General features: G+C 42.7%; 2 protein-coding genes across 2 annotated transcripts in view; one reads left to right on the top strand and one right to left on the bottom strand.

The window, feature by feature from the left end:
* Nucleotides 1–438: 438 nt before the first annotated feature.
* Nucleotides 439–9,408, bottom strand: DYRK3 (dual specificity tyrosine phosphorylation regulated kinase 3). The gene is made up of 2 exons (XM_065403578.1): nucleotides 9,229–9,408; nucleotides 439–2,161 (listed from the first exon to the last, which is right to left on the bottom strand). Exons 1-2 carry the CDS (start codon nucleotides 9,406–9,408, stop codon nucleotides 590–592), a joined length of 1,752 nt encoding a protein of 583 aa, XP_065259650.1. The 3' UTR covers nucleotides 439–589.
* A 9,062-nt stretch (nucleotides 9,409–18,470) lies between these two features.
* EIF2D (eukaryotic translation initiation factor 2D) overlaps nucleotides 18,471–20,412 on the top strand; it is a 31,703-nt gene continuing 29,761 nt past the window's right edge. Inside the window, exon 1 of the mRNA XM_065403950.1 lies at nucleotides 18,471–18,547. Within this exon, the coding sequence (XP_065260022.1) occupies nucleotides 18,492–18,547 (56 nt within the window). The 5' untranslated portion in view covers nucleotides 18,471–18,491. The remainder of the gene's footprint in view (nucleotides 18,548–20,412) is intronic.

Raw genomic sequence — 20,412 nt, 5'->3', positions numbered from 1 at the left:
TCCCTATATGCCAGGAGCCCTCCAAAATGTGTAAGGGGAAAGCATTCTGTAGGGAAACCAAATCATTCAAATATAAATTTGAAACTGGCAAGTAACATTCTCGCTTTTTAGATTAAAACACTTGTGCTCTTGACAGTAAATCTGTTAAATTTCATCCAAATTTAAGAAGTTCACCTGGGGCTTAATTGAAAGCAGAGCTTGTTCTATCCAACAGAATACAATTTTAAATGCTTTTTTCTTGCTGTCTTGTGACAAAGCATTTGCTAACTGAAACTGTCCTGATAAGAAATGGTTTGATTCTTTTTTAAATAGTGCTATTAAACACAACTGTAAAAGCATGTAATCTCACTGACCAGAACAGATGTGTTGACCTATCAAGTGATGTAATATGCACCACACTGCAACTGAAACAACTTGATAAAACAATTAGCCCTTGAAATGTTTATATTTTGATTCATCTTTTTTTGTACAAGATTTAGTGTTTAATGAAAAGTAAATCCATTAAAAACCTCTGCATTTCACCACCTTACACGTTTCTAGCAGATAATTAAAATACAAGGTATGTATTCTGGGAATACATAATTTTCTATTAACTGACCAGTTTTGGTAGTACAGTGCATAGAGGTATACTGCCATTTGATTCAGATGTTAAATTAGCCCTCAGTTTGTTTGCCACTCCAACTACTGGAGGCAACTTAGAACCTATTCCTGGGAAGGAGCTTGTGTAGTTAGATATCCGTTTACCCATGCTTTTATCAGTACTGGGTGGTTTGGGCATTCGCTTACAAATCCAAGGGTGTCTTAAAGCTTGACTTGGAGTCATGCGTGCAGAAGGATCCCAGTTAAGACATTCTTTTAAGAATTCTATAAACAAGGGGTCATCACAGCCTTTCAACGCTGTCACCCAGTCTTTGTTGCCTGGAGCACCACGCATTTTACCCCTGCGCGATCTACTGCCATTGAGGATCACTTTCCCATCTGTATGTGTAGTTGCAGTGCAGTAGCGAGGATGACCCTTGGAGGTGATGAAGTTCTTGGCTCGCTTGGATTGATCCAAAAGCTTCTGAGGTGGCATTCCAAGAAGCTCCATCATACAAGCCAGTTGGTCTCCCTCATCTTCTCCAGGAAAAAGAGGATATCCAGTCAACAGTTCCACCAGAATACAACCAAAACTCCACATGTCTATGGGCATCCCATAGCGACTTCCCAGAATGACCTCTGGGGCCCTATAGAATCGAGACTGAATATAAGTGTAGACTCTTTGGTGCTCAAAGCAGCTGGACCCAAAATCAATAACCTTGATGCCACTCCGCCCTTGCTGTTTTAGAAGTATATTTTCTGGCTTCAGGTCACAATGTATGATTTTGTTTTTATAAAGAGCCTCCAAACATTGTAATATAGAGTGGGCAAACTTGCGTACCAGCTGCACACTGAACCCTTGAAATTTATTTCTTTTGATCAGCTCATACAGGTTCATGCTCAGGAGCTCAAAGGTCATACATATGTGGTTCCGAAAGGTGAAACTTTCTAGCATGTGAATAACATTCATGCTGCCAGTTTTATCCTGTTTCTTGAGATGCTCCAAAATCCGAATTTCCTCTGCTGCTTGACGGTGAAACCTCTTCTCATTGCGAACCATCTTTAAGGCCAAATGCTGGTGGAGTTTATGATCATAAACTTTAGCTACTTGTCCAAAACTGCCCTTTCCAATTATTTTAAGTACTTCATATCGGTAAGCCAGATGGTCATGAGGCACATGAATGTATCCACATTGGTCATCATCATATCCTCCATTGTTGGGGCCACCGACTACTCCTTGCCTCTTTTTTGCATTTGGACCCACAAAGTAAATTTCAGAAAAGTTACATATTTCTTGCTGCTCGTAAGCAGATAACTGATGTTTATATTGCTTCACTGCTTGCTCTGGAGCCTGAGAGATAGCTTTGCGCACTTTTGATGAACTTCCACAAGATTTGGCTGTGCTTAAGCTGTCTATACTTTTATCTTTTGACAGCGAAGGAAGAGATCTTTCGGAACTACTGATTCCTGCAGACTGAAGAGTACTGCTCCTCTTATTGCCAGAGTCCTCAAATAGTTGCTCAACTTTGACCTGACTTCCAGTCAGAGGATGATCTTTCATAGTGAGTTTGTTGCTAGTAACCTATAGGGATGAAAAAAGCCAATCTTAATTTTTTTTTTTATGGATAGAATAAGATTAAAATACCACATAAAACAAAATGCTTTGACTTCAGCATTAGGTTTGCATTTATTTTCACAATGCAGATGTATTTTAAATACTGCATAAATTATATTGTTATCTATTCTGAGTTATATGCACTGCCATACACGTGATTGTACACCAAATGCAATGAACTTTTTGAAAATGGAGTATGTATAAATATACTCTATCTTCTAGTTCAGAAAAGGCAAACTTTAGCCAGACTTGCACAAATGCCTATCCCCACTAGCATGCATCTAGTCAGCAGAAGGGCAGGTGGTGCAGCCCAGTATCGCTATGTTTAGTCTTGGAGGTGGGTGCGGCAAACATGACCCAATGACAGATGCCGCTTGCACCTGTTTGAATATGCAACCTAGCATGAATGTGTGCAGAGGGGGGAGAATATAACATGGACAAGTGTGCAGTGGGGAGACAAGGGATCTAAAGTAAGAGGGATAGGGTTGAGAAATCCACGATGGATGGGGTAAAAGGACGGGAAAAAAGGGACAACAGCAAGCAAGAGGAAGATGACAAAACAAGATAAAATAGGCGGTGTTTATGCTCAAATATGTTCCCACAACTCCCATGGACTTTAAAGAAGGTCACATTACTGTGTCGGACTGCAAAACTGGATACAGTGTGTATCCCCACGAGTACCAGCTTCCATCAAGTTTCTTTCCTTTTTCCTCCCCTTCTAGTGTTCTAAAACACAACAGTTCTCCACTCACTGCTCTAAGCTAATTTGGGCATAAATATTTTCATCTACCAAGAGATGTTAATTTGTTGCAGACAGAACATTACAACTAGTAGGAAAATATTGCGGAATATATTTAAGACTTGTCATTTTTACAGGATTAAAATTAGCCAATGCTGCGCTCCCTGAAATTCCGTCCCTTCCTTTAAAGGCAATGCACTCATTCACGATTATTCCTCCTTTCATTTCCCCAGCATTCTACACTACAAAATCGCATGAGATACTATCCTATGTAATGCTGAAAAAGTCAGGACTAGTGCAGCAACATCTGTTTTCCATTCTGGTCTTTAATCTCAATAAAGATGTGAGAGATGTGCCAAGCCCAGTCCCTGAAACTAAAATAGCTGCTTAGCAATCAAGCAAAAGTATAAATAAACCTGTAGCTCCAGAGCAATAACATCCAATTACTTTTTAGTTACATACAATCCACCATCTCAACACAGTCAGTAAATAAGAGCAATGATTATGTTTGCCAAAAACAACTTCGCAAATATCCCCCGTCCTCCGTCCTGGTTAAGAGTCAATTTGCTGGCTCTGCACTGAAATGTTAGGCTAGGTCTACACTACAGCGGGGGTCCGACCTAAGATACGCAACTTCAGCTACGTGAATACCGTAGCTGAAGTTGCGTATTTTAGGTCGGCTTACCTGGCGGTGAGGACGCGGGAAAGTCGACCGCTGCCGCCGACTCCGCTGCCGCCTCCTGCCGAGGTGGATTTCCGGAGTCGACGGCAGAGCGATCAGGGATCGATTTTACCGCATCTTCACTAGACGCGGTAAGTCGATCCCCGATAGACCGATTGCTACCCGCCGGATCGGCGGGTAGTGAAGACAAAGCCTTAGTGTGCACTTCATGACAGGAGCCTGGAAAATGCAGACTTCCTCTAGGAGCCTGTCTCAGATCAGTGATGATTAGGCCTTTGGAATCTCCCTTTTATTCAGTGTTATGTCTGCCCAGAAATGTGGACAATACATTGTAAGAGACACACCTTTCCAGGAACTCACTGAAAACATACAATAAACACTTTATTCTTTCAGCCTGTGGCTGAACTGCTGAGATAAGAGTGAGAGATACTATAAGATTCTGAATGAAAGGCATAGAGAATGAAGGGAAAAGAGATCAAAATGGTAAATTTGCAAATGAACAGAGAATCCAGACTTGGAACAAGGTTCAGTTTTTGTTTTGGGGTTTTGTTTTCTTTTTGTTAAGATGTCTGAAAAACTGTTCTCCTACCTCCATAGCAGAAATCTTGTGTGTGACCATGTCTTTTTTACTTTGACTGCAATCAGAATTTGATTAAGCACATAGCCCTAGTCCTTGAAAAGTCTACCTGTACTACAAGAAAGGATATTCTTTGTACAAGAACTCTGTGTTATTTAAATTAACTCACCATGGAGGCAGGAAGGATTTTAAAGGGCCAGGACTGTATGTGCTACAGTGAACTTCACTAAATTTCATCTTCCATCAGGCAATGCCTATTTATCTAGCTTTATGAGGTTCCTGCAAAGTTCCTCAGTCTTCTTTAGACTTTACAAATAACTGTGTGTCATTTGAAAGTTTTGCTGCCTCTCCCTTTTCTACATCATTAATCCTAAATAAATGGTCCTAGAGAAATGATTACGCAAGAGAATTAGAACTTCAGGTGAGGAATAAGCAGCAGGAACAGATGAATTACCCATAATAGTAAGGGAAGAAAAGCCATTGAAGGAGCTCTTCTGACCATATCCTTTTAACAGAAGGCTTTCAGAGCTTTCACTTAAGCTAGCAGCAGCTATGTAATGGTCCATTGCAGAATACTTATGTCAGGTGTTTGAAACACTTTATTGGAAAGGTCTTTAAGCCCGCTGAACTTGACTTGATTTTTAAAGGTGAAGTCAATTTGAGTACATGGTATTATATATTTTACATACACACAAAACTGCTTAGAAAAAGTTCAGTATTTTGTTTCCAGCATGACCTTCATCTGACACGCCTCCCACCAGGATGTAAAAGGAGGTTGGGCTGAAAAGCAAAACACTGAACTTTCTCTAAATTCAAAAAACGTTTGTAAAAAGCAGCAAGATTGGTAGTTAACTCTTTAGTGGCATGTTGGGAACAGCTCAAAAATCAAAGCATTTCACAGAGCCTGACCCACTGTTGCTCCCATCCCTGCATTACTCAGGATTCCTTCCTGCGCTTGCCTGCCTGCAGCTGCAGTTCCACTCACAAACTACTTGGCCAGTTGCTATGCATTTTTTGTTCTCTTTCGTCCCCTGCCCCCTTCCCAAAATTCATACCTGGAAAACAATTCAGGAATGAAGGTGTTAAGGCAGAGTTTCACCATTTAAAAAAGGCTAATGCACCCGTTAACTTACATTTAAATCTCACATCGATACACTGTCCTGCAGATATCTTATGTTCCTATCCTAGACAAGCTCATCAAGATGCCCTAGAAGATAAATAATCAACTTTGCTTTGTTGTCCTGTAACCTAGATCTGTTCACGAGACATCCTAGAATACAAATAGGGCCTTAGAGCACCACACACACTTCTGTTACAGTGCTGTACAATTAGGAACTAGTGCAACACTTTAAGAGCTAGAATTATCATACTAAATATGGTATAACCATTCTCCAAATGATGATGTACCTCAAAGGGCACTAGCAAATAGTTTTGTCATAACATTTAGGATTCACAAAGAAAAAAAGAGGGGGATAAAAAGGAATACAAAATCTAAAGAGAAATGCTTTTATGAATTCTTTGACTATGGTGATCCCTTGTAGAGCTAGAAACCCAAACTGCTGCATTGTGCCAGTACTTGAGAACCAGCAGGTGAAACTGACTAATTCAGTTTCATTGAAGCCAGCACTTGAATCATGTGCTAAAAAAAACAAAACTCTCCTCCCTCCGCCCCAAAAATAAACAGTAAAAATGGTGAAAAGCAAGATTTATTGATTTACTTGTTTATACTTTTTAGTTTTAAGATGCTACAATGATACTAATAAGGGTAAAGGATTTTTTTTAAAATAGTGAATATTATCCCCTTAATATAGACAAAGGTAGTTAAAAATATACAGTATATACTTGTTCATTAGCCCGTTCGTTTATAAGCCGACCCCCCAAGATGGTTAGGTAAAAAGAGCAAAAACTGTATGACCCTTTCATAAGCTGACCCTATATTTCAGGGGTTGGCAAACTTTGGCTCCTGGCCCATTAGGGTAAGCTGCTAACAGGCCTGGACATTTTGTTTACCTGGAGCATTCACAGGCATGGAGCCCCTCAGCTCCCAGTGTCCGCGGTTTGCTGTTCCCAGGCAATGGGAGCTGCGGGAAGTGGTGCGCCACTTCCAGCAGCTCCCATTGGCTGGGAACGGCAAACCGTGGACACTGGGAGCTGAGGGGCTCCATGCCTGCAGACGCTCCAGGTAAACAAAACAACAATGTATTAGATATTCAATTCAATGATTCCATAGAGTTTAAAATCATCAAATTTTGGTGTAGACCCGTTTATAAGCCGACCTGGACATTTTGATGCGTCACTTTTTTACCAAAAATATTCGGCTTATGAACAAGTAGATACGGTATATTGTTTTAATCACCACAAGTGGCAAGGTCTCATCCACAATGTTGTTCGTCCTCATTTACTGGCTGTCTGAGTTATCCTGAAGTCTTCTGACACTTCAGACTACCAATACTGCTGAGGAAATCAGACCTGCTGCATTTATAAGCCCTGCACAACTCACAAAACCCATCTGAGCTTAAAGTTGTGCTGCTATTTTACTACATGCTACTAGCTTCAACTTAGTGTATTAAAAAACAGTAGTATCTGATCAAAAGTTATAACTGCAGAATAATGGCTGTTAAAGGCCTGTCAGATATCTGTGCTGATTCAGTGCATCTCCATGGCAGCCTCAATTTGCAGGGTTCCTCTGGAAAGAGGTACAAAGGGAGCAATTGTACCCCTCTGTACCCAGGTGGGTGAATAAAGCTCTAAGACTTCAAAAAGATAAAAGAGATGTATTTAAGTCAACAAAGCCTGATAAAATTCACCATAGAGTACTTAAGGAACTAGCTGAAGCAATCTCTAAACCATTAACGATTATATTCAAGAACTCATGGAGGACAGGTGAGGTCCTAGTGGGCCGGAGAAGGGCAAACATAGCACCTATCTTCACAAAGGGGAATTATACACCAGTCAGCCTAACTTCGATACTCAGAAAGATACTGGAACAAATGATTAAACAAGCAATTTGTTCAAACCTGGAGAATAAGGTGATAAGTAATAGCCAATATGGATTTGTCAGGAACAAAACATGCCAAGCCAAACTAATTTCCTTCTCTGACAGGATAATGGGCATAGTGGATGCATGAGAAGCAGTAGATATATCTTGTCTTTAATAGGGCTTTTGACACAGTCACATACAACATTCTCACAAGCAAATGGGGAAAATATGGTAGATGAAATTACTATAAGGTGGATGAAGACCACCAAGCTGGGAGGGGTTGCAAGCAGTTTGGAGGATGGGATTAGAATTCAAAATGACCTTGGCAAATTGGAGAATTGGTCTGAAATCAACACATCAACCTTCTTCCAATGGCTTCATTTTATAAGCCAGGGACTGCACAGTTTACTTTTGCCATAAATTAGCTGTCAGCAGCCAAGAAACTTGATAAACAACACAAATGATACTCCACTGAAGATTTCTCAGAAAAACTTCATTATGAATAAGAAGGAAATGGCTAGCCAGTTTGCTAAATGTTTTGCCCTTCCAAGTGTCTCAACTGTTACTTTTACAAACTAAATTAAAACTGTGTGTCTCTGAAAGCAGAAGCATTTAGTTTACTGTATATAACTAAGTCTGAGAGGAGAGACAGTTGAGAGTACCTGGAGTTTTCAATACGAATGCAATTTTATATGTCAAAACAGAAAATGTTGAAGAAAGGAAGACAAGTATCTCTTCAATCTAAATGTTTTCTCATAAAAACTGCTTAAAATTTTCATTTCCACATGCATTCCTAATTCCTGCTGAGCAGGACACTACTAAGTATTTGTTTTGTTTGGCACAAAGACAATGCTTGGCATTTTACAAACAAATAAGAAAAAGTCCTTGTCCCAAAGAACTGACAGTCTAAACAGACAAAATACAGATGAAGGAGAAAAGAAGAGATGTGACACACAAGCAAAGTGATCAAGGGGCTATTTTTGGCATGTGTCTTGTTAGTTCCAGAGTTGATTTTAATACAGTTGTGAAAATGTCTGGATATGTTGTAAGTTAGATATAGCACTTTATATCTCAAGAAAACTGCACAACGATTAATCATTTAAAGGATTATTTAAAGACAGCACCACAGCTCTTTTGTATCAATATGCTCACACATGTCTCTCTCTCACATATAGGCACCTCAGTGTTTGAGGAAGAAGGCCAGTCAAATTAACTGCTGGCATAAATGATCTCAACTCTATTGACTTCTCAATATGTTCATTTTTAAATTTGTCCCTTCATCTATCCCATTTCTTCAATCTGGCTTTTAGCCACAAATTTTCGAGGAGCACAAGATTTCAGACAAAATTCAACTGGAGCCTAAATATATTTCCAGACCATTTTACAGTATGACTGTTACATGGCTGAATATGACTGCTACAGTCCAGCTGAGACAATTAAAGAAAGGATCACATGATTCAAAACTTCTGTTTAAGAAATGTACAACTTCTACAAAAATACAAATTGAACATCAGAAGTCTGTGAAGTGCTATTTTGCTATCAATTAAAGTGCCAGATAATGCCAGTGCTCCCACGCAAAAAAAAATTTTTTTTGTATTACGTTGGGTGTATCTACAAATCACACATTTGTAAAAACAGAACTTCTGGTTGTGATCTACTATTATGCCCCTGTTATTTCCAGTACTTTCATGTGAGACAATAAATATAAGTGTGCACTAGTTAAAGTAGAATATAGCTATGGATTAATAAAGTACCATATATATTAGTATGTGATGTGCTATGGCATGAGGTCCCAAACAGGTTGTAAACTAACTTTCTTGATCAAAGCATGGACAATGGATTATAAATTAGCTTATTCAGAGTTACTTAGCCAGTTCATGCAGAACACCATATCATGTTACCTTTTTTATTGCTAGTTAGTAAAAGCAAGTGTGTTAATGAGCTGTGACAAGGTTATAATATCTAGCTTTATTAATTTACTGTGTGACTACTTAGTTTATATCATTATTTCATTACCAACCAGATCACCAATGCAAGAAGCCAGAAAATTACTCACGTTTGATCTCCCAAGTGAAGGAAGTCCAGAAGGGCTGTGTTCTTCATTTGTAGGATCTGGGTACCTAATTTGATCTATTCTCATGTAGGAATCATACAATCCATCTCCAAACCTGGCTGAACACGTCAAATATAGAAGCCAGTTAGTCACAACCGTGTGCACTAATACAGGAAAAGACATTTGTCTCAGCTCCTAAAAATTATCTCATTTGTAATCATTCTTCAAAGTTTTTGCTAAGACAGTCAGCTTTTGCTAATTTATTGGATAAAATACAGCAAGAGCATCATAGCTAAATATTAATGAGCTACTCAACAGTTTTATTTCTTTTAATGATCCTAAGCATTTAGAAAACACTGTGCAAACCTTAGTTTCTGATTCTTTTTTTTAAAAAAAAACTAGGAGCTTCTCTTAAATTAGACTCATCTGTCATTTTTTTGCAGTGCAAAAGCATCCTTAAGAACCTTTAACCAATATCCTATTTTAAGGAAAAAGAAGGATAATCCTGAACTATCTGTATTTAGCGTGGCAATGGAAAATGAGCAGGCATTTAAATACTGGATAAGACTATCCTTTAAAGTAGATTCTCTGTAAATATGACGTGGAGGAACCAAAGTCAATAAATTCGTTGCTACTAACAATGGTTGGCAAAATAATTTTTTTTTAAATGATTTCTACAGTAATAGACAAAGTTCTGTGACTGTGCTTAAAATAAAATTGGCTAAAGCAATTAACATTAAAACTCCAGAGTTTTGATCACCATCTGCACTCAAAATGTCAGTGTGAGTTAGACAAAAAGTACTATTTATATCGAAATAATATGACATCCTCTCTCACTGCTATAAATACTGTCCTTCGTATACCAAAACAATGCTCTAAAAAGTTTAACTAATTGGTTTTTCATTTTAGTTCTGCTGACAAAATGCAAAACTCAGTCACTTCTTCCAAACAAGCAATCACAACCAGGAAGTTGGAAATTATATTTAAAAATTCCCAGTTACAAGTTCAAGGCAAAATGTGATCAACTAATTTCATCTGCCACCAGAAAACATGCTTATTCACTGCTGTGTATGAAGAATGAACTACATTTTTTTCACAACAATGTATCACTAGCTTCTTCGTAAACTTGTGTGTTATTAGGAATGTTTTGTACAATATACTGATATACGTGAAGGGTGCTCAATAGTAAATTAATAGTACACTGTATAAGTCACAGAACTGAATGCTAGAACACATATATTTACAGAATTATATAATGCAGATACTGTACAAAATAGAAGAGTAGGAAAATTGTGTTCCTTTTCTTAATCTCTGGAAACTCTCTAGCTTCCTTTAAACTTGGATTCTGAAAAACTACTCTACTCTGTGGTTACTTTAAAGGATAACAAACACTTCAAGCATTAATTGAAAACACAGTCAAAGATATAAAATAAGTTGCCAAAGAAAAAATGCCAGGAATGTTCCTTTCCTTGTGCAGAGTCTGCCCAAGTCCTGATGAAATCTGGCCTGTTTTGAGTCATTTAATCCACATTTGTTTTCCCGTAAAAACACCAGGGATACTTTAGATGGATGCTATGCAGATAAAATGTGTTGTTTTAACAACCAATTGCTGTTTTTGCTGTATTCATCCTCCCCTTTTGGTTTAGCAGAGTGAATGAAATGTACAAAGACATAACAGCTACTAAGTTACCAAAAAAAAAAAAAAAAAAGTAGGCACTGAAAGAAACTCAGCATCATTTGAAATCACCACAGAAGGAAGTTTTCTATTGTTGGCATATTTCACGCCTTGTCCAGAACTGGATTGTTCGTTACAATCTGTTCTCCAGTGCTTTGTCCAGTCTAGTTTCAAAAGTCTCATGTGATGACTGGGCTTCCACTGGTTTCCTGGGACGACGAGTAACTCGCACCCTTAGGAGATGTTTCCCAAGACAGGCTACGTTTCCTGTCATTTGATTTCACTCCCCACCACACTTTAGGTTCCCCCTAGTTATTCCCCCACAGGCGCCTAAGGGATCTCACCCCAGTACTCCCCTGCCCTTGATTATACTCCCAGTTGTCGCCCCCCCCCCCCAATAGAACCAACCACTTTTCCTCCTTATTTTTATCCCTCTAATCACTCATCCCCCACCCCGGGGGGTTTCCATCTGTCTGAGCGGATGGGAAGCCCGCCTCCCCCTGCATTCCGGACCCTCCCAGCTGCCCCCACCCCCGGGATCAAACCCCCTCGCCCCGTGGTGTTGTGATCCCTCTACTCACTCCCCCCAGCTCCAGGGGTTCCCCGCCCCATGCTGCCAACGGCCCCCGGGTCCCCCCGGCAGGCAGCCCCCCACCAAGTGCATCACCCCCCCGAGGGGTGCACCGCTGGGGTGGGGGGGGGGATCCAGGCCGACCCTCCGCCCAAGTGGATCGGCCACCGGCTCCCCCGGGCACATGGAGGCGGGGGACCGTGTCTCATGCCCAGGCCCCGACACGTGGGACCGAGCCGGGGCTGCGCTGGGGCGGCCCCGAGACCCCGGCCGGGATGCGGGGCCCCGCGTTACCTGCGGTGAGGAGCCCCTCCGGCTTCCTGCTCAGCAGCATCACGGCGGGGGGGCAGCGGGCCCCATCCCCCTCCAGGCCCCGCACACCGCTCCCCCGGGCTGGGGCGGCTCCTTCGCTCGGGCCCAGGCCGCGGCAGCGGCGGGACCCCGGGCGGTTGCTAGGGAAACGTCCTCCCCGCCCGGCCCGGCAGCGGCCGCGTCTGCGCGCTGAGGGACAGGAGGGGGAGGGGAAAGGGCCGGGGCGGGGGGAGAAGAGAGGGGGAAAGAGAAGAGAAAATAACCCAGGCTGAACTGGGAGGCGGAGGAAGGAGAATGGGGCTGGCTGGGCCTGGGAACTCTGGAAGCTCCCTGCCTGGTCTTGCCCTGTGCGGTCCCTTCTCTGAGACCCCCCTGGGGAGCAGCGTTTCTGCTTCCCCGCGCAGAGCCCCCAGTCTAGCACAGGGCGGGATCTAGGTGTGCCCCAAACTGGGGGGACGTGTGCCCCCCGCTCAAGTTTGCCGATGACACTAAACTAGGAGGCGTGGTAGATACACTAGAGGGTAGGGATCGGATACAGAGGGACCTAGACAAATTAGAGGATTGGGCCAAAAGAAACCTGATGAGGTTCAACAAGGACAAGTGCAGAGTCCTGCACTTAGGACGGAAGAATCCCACGCACAGCTACAGACTAGGGACCGAAGGGCTAGGTAGCAGTTCTGCAGAAAAGGACCTAGGGGTCACAGTGGACGAGAAGCTGGATATGAGTCAACAGTGTGCTCTTGTTGCCAAGAAGGCTAACGGCATTTTGGGCTGTATAAGTAGCGGCATTGCCAGCAGATCGAGGGATGTGATCGTTCCCCTTTATTCGACATTGGTGAGGCCTCATCTGGAGTACTGTGTCCAGTTTTGGGCCCCACACTACAAGAAGGATGTGGAAAAATTGGAAAGAGTCCAGCGGAGGGCAACAAAAATGATTAGGGGTCTGGAGCGCATGACTTATGAGGAGAGGCTGAGGGAATTGGGATTGTTTAGTCTCCAGAAGAGAAGAATGAGGGGGGATTTGATAGCAGCCTTCAACTACCTGAAGGGGGGTTCCAAAGAGGATGGAGCTCGGCTGTTCTCAGAGGTGGCAGATGACAGAACAAGGAGCAATGGTCTCAAGTTGCAGTGGGGGAGGTCTAGGTTGGATATTAGGAAACACTATTTCACTAGGAGGGTGGTGAAGCACTGGAATGCTTTACCTAGGGAGGTGGTGGAGTCTCCTTCCTTGGAGGTTTTTAAGGCCCGGCTTGACAAAGCCCTGGCTGGGATGATTTAGTTGGGAATTGGTCCTGCTTTGAGCAGGGGGTTGGACTAGATGACCTCCTGAGGTCCCTTCCAACCCTGATATTCTATGATTCTATGTGTGCAGGACCCAGAGCTGCTGCTGCTGCCTGGGACTCACTCAGTGCAAACAAACGTTAGCCACCCCACACACACCCACACACCCAATTAAAAGCTACTGGGGATTGGAAATGGAAAGTTTTCCATTCCATTGACATAACTGCAGCTAAGCAAACACGTTTGTTGCTGGGAGAGGCCCTCCCCTGGGCCCCTGGAGTGTAATGGGGTTTGGCTTTTCTTTTTCCCCTTTCCATTCTTCCTTTACTTATAGCCCCTTTTAACTGCAAAGCCCTGTTCATTTCCTCCTGTGATGTCTACTGTAGGTTGATATCCTGAGCTAACAGGGAGAGTAGAAGAGCGGTTAGGGTGCTAAATAGAAACCTGGTTCATTTTTTAGCTCCACCACAGACTCCCTGTGTGACCTTGGATAAGTCTACACTAGAAGTGCTTTTCCGGAATAGCTATACCAGTATATTATACTGTCAAAATAACAGGAGTACTTGTGGCACCTTAGAGACTAACAAATTTATTACAGCATAAGCTTTCGTGGGCTACAACCCACTTCTTCGGATGCATATAGAGTGAAACATATATTGAGGAGATATATATACACACATACAGAGAGCATGAACAGGTGGGAGTTGTCTTACCAAGTCTGAGAGGCCAATTAAGTAAGAGAAAAAAAACTTTTGAAGTGATAATCAAGATAGCCCAGTACAGACAGTTTGATAAGAAGCAAGTGTGAGAATACTTACAAGGGGAGATAGATTCAATGTTTGTAATGGCTCAGCCATTCCCAATCCCTATTTAGCCCTGAGTTGATTGTGTCTAGTTTGCATATCAATTCCAGCTCAGCAGTCTCTCGTTGGAGTCTGTTTTTGAAGTTTTTCTGTTTTAAGATAGCCACCCGCAGGTCTGTCAAAGAATGGCCAGACAGGTTAAAGTGTTCTCCCACTGGTTTTTGAGTATTATGATTCCTGATGTCAGATTTGTGTCCATTAATTCTTTTGCGTAGAGACTGTCCGGTTTGGCCAATGTACATGGCAGAGGGGCATTGCTGGCACATGATGGCATATATCACATTGGTAGATGTGCAGGTGAACGAGCCCCTGATGGTATGGCTGATGTGATTAGGCCCTATGATGGTGTCACCTGAATAGATATGTGGACAGAGTTGGCATCGGGCTTTGTTACAAGGATAGGTTCCTGGGTCAGTGTTTTTGTTCAGTGATGTGTGGTTGCTGGTGAGTATTTGCTTTAGGTTGGGGGGTTGTCTGTAAGCGAGGACAGGTCTGTCCAATCCCTCAGATAGAGACAAGCACCTACAAGATCTCTATCAAGCATTCTTAAAACTACAATACCCACCTGCTGAAGTGAAAAAACAGATTGACAGAGCCAGACGAGTACCCAGAAGTCACCTCCTACAAGACAGGGCCAACAAAGAAAATAACAGAACACCACTAGCTGTCACCTTCAGCCCCCAACTAAAACCTCTCCAGCGCATCATCAGAGATCTACAACCTATCCTGAAAGATGATCCTTTACTCTCACAGATCTTGGGAGACAGACCTGTCCTCGCTTACAGACAACCCCCCAACCTAAAGCAAATAGAGCAGAGACAAGGCACTGTGGTTTAACCATGAGGTGAACTAAGATAAGTCAGCACTATACTGCTGGCTAGGGCTACCTTGTGACAAAAACTACTAGTACCTTGTCTCCATTTAGGATTTTACAGTGAGATAACTAGTATGTATTAGGGATCTTGTACAAAACAAACAAACAAACAAACAAAAAAAACTCTTGTGTCAGTGAAGACGTCTGACTCCCATCAGTAAAATGAGTCTAATAGCTAGCACTTCCCTACCACACTGGAGTGTTATAAGGATAAATGCATTCAAGATTGCAAAGCACTCAGCTACTACAATAATGGTGGTCAGATAAGTACCTTAGAGAGAGAGAGAGAAACTTTTTAGGGTAGGGAATATGTCTACTCTATGTAAAGTGTTACAGTCCTCTAATGCGTGTTTGAACAAAGGAGACGTTAATGAGCGTCCTGTGTCCCTAACTCTTGGTTTGCTGATGAGGGGAGATATGAATAGTGTTGCAAAGGAAAACCTCGAGGAGTCCTTGTGGCACCTTAGAGACCAACACATTTATTTGGGCATAAGCTTTTGTGGAAGTGGGTTTTAGCCCACAAAAGCTTATACCCAAATAAATGTGTTAGTCTCTAAGGTGTCACAAGGACTCCTCCTTGTTTTTGCTGATACAGACTAACACAGCTAACACTCTGAAAGGAAAACCTGAGAGCCATCTGGTGTTGGCAGCAGGCATCACAACCCTGCCCATATCCCCAGAGGCACGTCATGCATGTGAGAGAAATTGGAGACTCTATTCACACTGAACTGTGATTTATTTTTATAAATCATTATTCAAAACCTTTTAACGTGTACGAGGGCTTCCGTTCTTTTTCCACTGACTGTTCCTGTGTGTGAAGCTATGTGGAATCCTCTATTCACTAACAAAACACGAAAAACGAAAGCTTATGCCCAAATAAATCTGTTAGTCTTTAAGGTGCCACTGGACTCCTTGTTGTTTTAATAAAACACAGTTAAAGGGAGGGTAGGTTGCCTGGCAATGCCTCATCATACCCTCCCAGAATGTAGAAGTGGCCACCTGACAAGCACATGCCTGAGCATCAGCAAATACACAAAACAAAACACAAACATTAGAAAACAAGGAAATGCTCAGTTAAGATAATGCTTCCCATAGCACTCCCACCATTGCCTTAACCCTCTTCCCCTTTGATCACCACAATAAAGAGTACCTCAGGGAGATCTCAGTGCCTTCCCTTCCCTAAAGTGGGTTGAGTTCAGCAGTTAGGATGAAAAAGGGCAGTGTTGGGCTAAGTCAGAGGAAATTTTACATCTTTACATTCCTGCTCTCAAAAGTGCCTCAGGAAAATGGCGTTGCTATACCACTGTGAGGTCTGCCAGTGCCCTACCAGCATCTTCTATCAATGGTGCCACAGAGAACACAATGAAGGTACATAAAAGTGTATAATAGGAATGCTGACATGGAGCATTGTGGGCACTATGAAACTATCAGTTTTTGTTAGGATGGATAAGGTATTGTTATATTCCCTGTGACTAAGGCCATCTCCCCAGTAGCAGAGTTAAGGTTGTGTCGCGTGTATGGTCTAGAAGAGGAGGTTACCTTAACTGTGCATTTCCTTGTTCTCTAGGTGGGTCTGTGAGGAGTGCATCTGCTAGAAGGAGGCAGAAAGGGGGAAGGGACCCCAGAGTCCCTACCCCACCTCAGTGTAGGGTGAAGGGGCTCTGCGTGCTCCTCTGTAGCATAGGAGACTTGCAGAGGTGTGGAATCAGAAAATCCCATGAAGATTAAAATAGCTTGAAAGAATAGCTCCGAGGGGTGTGAACCATCCCATTCATTGCAGTGGGTGTTCTCATCCCGCATCTCAACTATGGCATGCACTGAACCTGCTTATTCTCAGTTCCCCTGGTCTCAGCGTGGTGTGACTGTGGCATGTTTGGCGCATGCTCCAAGAGAGGCCCCAGGTTCAGTGCTGTGTTCCCGTACTGTGCAACAATTTTGCCTGTTTTCAGTTCACCCAACACTTAAGCCCGCTAGTTTCTGTGATGTCCCTTCAATGGGACATCTCACAATGAGTAAAGTGAAGCAGGTGGATAAGTGTTTGCATGATCAGGTCTGTATACTGTCACAATTTTGGAATCCTCTGCAAGTTTATTATGTCTGAACAATATACAGAAGTCTGAATTGAAAACACAGATTTTTTTTTAAAGTTGCAAATGTTTCTCCTAAAATACAGTAAAGGATCTGAAAAATAGTCAGCCTGCACAAAATATAGTATCACCCAAACACAAAAGCACCCATTTCAAAGTGGGAATTATTTGAAGAAAACCAGAAAATTGCTCACACATTTCTTTCCTACATGCATCAGACATTCCCCATTATTCCTTCCATAGAGCAAAATGTGTGACTAATTTTCTGGTTTCCTTCAAATAGTTTCTGTCTTGAAATTGCTGCATCTTCTTGCTTGGTATGCCTGGGCCTGTGCTTTTCTTGTTTTCTAGCCAGATATCAGAAGAGAGACGTAATTTAGGCCCTGGTCCTGCAATTGGATCCATTCAGACAGGCCAGCGCAGCGTCTTATTGATGTAAATCCTCATTGACACAGGTCTACTTGCATGCATCCTATTGCAGGACGGAGGCCTTCTTATTACTGTAATATTCACTATAAAAAGGGGGGGGGGAAATAACACTCTTTAACAAGGACATGCATACACACATACATGAAATATTATTGTATACAGGATGGGACATGTAGCATTGCAGGGGAAGGTGTTTGGAGACCTCTGGCTGGAGGTCAGGCAATTAATCAAAAGCGAGAGACAGAAAGCTATGTGACCGCACTCTTTGCAAGGGGCAAGTACAAAAAATCTCTATCCACTATCCATGCTAAGTAAAATGCAAACTGGGTGAGAATTATTAAGTGGTTTTGTAAGGTTTATTTTTAACAAAGGTTAGGAAGATTTTGTTCAAAGACCTACACTTCGTAAAGTGAGAATCTAAAATGACAGGTTTCAGAGTAGCAGCCTCTAAAATGAGGGACTGTCCCTCCAAAGGAGTGAGATTTTTGGCAGGGCGGCCTAGCTCGAAGGGCTGAATTAAGGCAATCAGGTCCCCAAAGCACAAGCCACCCCTCCTGAGGGTGTGTTCCAGGATCGGGCAGTTGATACCTCGCCAAGCTTGTATCGTTACCAGCTGTCTCCAGACTCAGACACGTGTTCACATTTCGCAGCTCCTCCCCCTAGCCCCTTCCACGAGGGCTGGGAACGCTGGGAAGCTGATTTCTTCCTGCCACTCCAGCAACAGCAGCAGCCTGGTTCTGTGATGCATCTTCCAAATGTTTTGGTGTCTGCAAACTTAACTGGGCTGCAATTATCTTTGCACTCATGAGTAATTTACTTACGGCAGCGGTCCCATTGACTCCAGTAGCACTACTTCTATAGGCAAAGTTACTCACGCGGGTGTACGCGTTGGCAGGATCAGCCTCCCTCGCCCAGCAGGCATTAGACAGCCTGGCCATTGCAGAGGAAGCAGAAGAAAGCAGCTACGTGTTGCCACACGGGCTCTTTTTGCTGCAGGACTGCAACATGGCTGCTCCCATGCAATGAAGCAGGAGCGCTGCAATCCTGGGGCTTAACTCATGCTTTCGCCTTTCTAGCATCCTACCTGCACGGCTGGCCCAGCACCTCTCGGCCTGCCAGGGTTTGGGGGGCAGAGCCGAAGGAGGGGCGTGAAGCCTCCCCTTTGGAGTGGATCATGTTTTCCAAGTCCTTCAGGGTGAAATCCAACACTGCCATCAAAGGGTCTGATAGGTGAGTGAGTTATGTTAATTTCACTCCAGGCCCACGGTGAGATTTTTAGGGTAGCTAGCATGATTTACCTCCTCCTGCTTTGTCTGGTTGTCAGGCACAGTCACAAGCTTTTACAAGCTTGAACAGGAGCGATTTCTAAGAGGCATGAGTCAGATTTTTACATCTTGCTGAAGAGCAGACAGCAATATCCTGCATCACAAGAGGGGGAGGCTTTTTTTATTATTATTTCTTAAATGCCATTCCTGAGAGTCTGCAATGTATCTCCTTCCAAATAAGTGAAGCTAGGCTGTGGATTCTTTTTCTGTAGCGTTGGTATATAAGCGTTGCCAGATGGAATGCACCCAAGGATAGGTTACACAGTAGCTTTGAAACAGATGGGCTTTAAATAATGTGGCAGTCTGAGTCGTGTTGTGAGGCAAATTTTGAAGGCTTTCTTTCTTTTAGCAGGAAAACCTCCCTTACCATATTTCTGCTAGCCTATGGAAGTCTATTTGTAATATTTTGTGTAATGCCGCAGTGAACATATTAACACTTAAAATTTTTGAAACACAAGGTGGGTGAGGTAATATATTTTATTGGACCAACTTCTGTTGGTAAGAGACAAGCTTTTGAGTTTACACACAGCTCTACAGAAGTTGGTCCAATAAAAGATATTACCTCGTCCCCATACTAGCCTGGGACCGCATACTTTAAATATTTGTAATAATACAAACCAAGTCCACTAAGGGCCTTGCAGCACAAAGCTAGCATTCACTAAGTTCAGTCAGTACTAGTTGTGACGGCGTACCCCATAAGGCTTTATGGGGAGGGGGTGCTTATAAATGTATGTATGACATAACTGGAATATGTTTTGTGCTGCCTGTGCCAGGTAACATATCTCCGTAAAGGTTATGGTCTACTATATCTATTCATCCTATTTGTACATATATATATATCATTTTCTACTTGAGGTTAAGAATATGGGCTGTATGCTTGCTTGGTTTCTAAGTAAGCTTCGGGAGGCATTTGGTCAGCTTCCTTAGGAAGGAATTCGCCAGGTTAAGTACCTGATCAGGAAACACTTGGGGAACAATGCATCTTGGAATGCTCCAATCCACATAAGAAGTCTTCCTGGAGACATGCAAGATACCATGTGGACAATGGCATCGGCCTGTAAAGACTGAGTCATGCAGGGGCATGTGACTTGCCCAGGTGTCTCCAAAACTCCATCTTGGAGCTGGACTTTGCATAGGAGGGAGGAGGGGGGTCTCCTCCCACAAGAGAGAGACTATTTATACCTGGGGGAGACCCCTCCATTTGGTCTTCAGCTGGCTAAAGAAGGAGCCTCTCCACCCCCCCAGGATACTTGAAAGAAACTGAAACAAAAGACAGACTACAGGGGTTGTGAGAGATTGCTGGACCCAGGCTAAAGGGAGAGTAGCCTGTAAAAGGGAGCATTCTGGAACTGGTGAGGAACTTATCTGTATTTAGTTTGATTAGGCATAGATTTGCGCATTTTATTTTATTTTGCTTGTGACTTACTTTGTTCTGTCTGCTACTACTTGGAACTACTTAAATCCTACTGTCTGTATTTAATAAAATCACTTTTTATTTAGTAACTTACTCAGAGTATGTATTAATACCTGGGGGAGCAAACAACTGTGCATATCTCTCTATCAGTGTTATAGAGGGCGAACAGTTTATGAGTTTACTCTGCATAAGCTTTATGCAGGGTAAAACGGATTTATCTGGGTTTAGACCCCATTGGGAGTTGGGCATCTGAGTGCTAAAGACAAGCACACTCCTGTGAGCTGGTTTTCAGGTAAACTTGCAGCTTTGGGACAAGTGATTCAGACCCTGAGTCTTTGTTAGAGCAGACAGGAGTG

Source organism: Emys orbicularis, chromosome 4, assembly GCF_028017835.1.
Source record: "Emys orbicularis isolate rEmyOrb1 chromosome 4, rEmyOrb1.hap1, whole genome shotgun sequence".
Taxonomy (NCBI): Eukaryota; Metazoa; Chordata; order Testudines; family Emydidae; genus Emys; species Emys orbicularis.
This window is presented reverse-complemented; position numbering and strand designations above follow the sequence as displayed.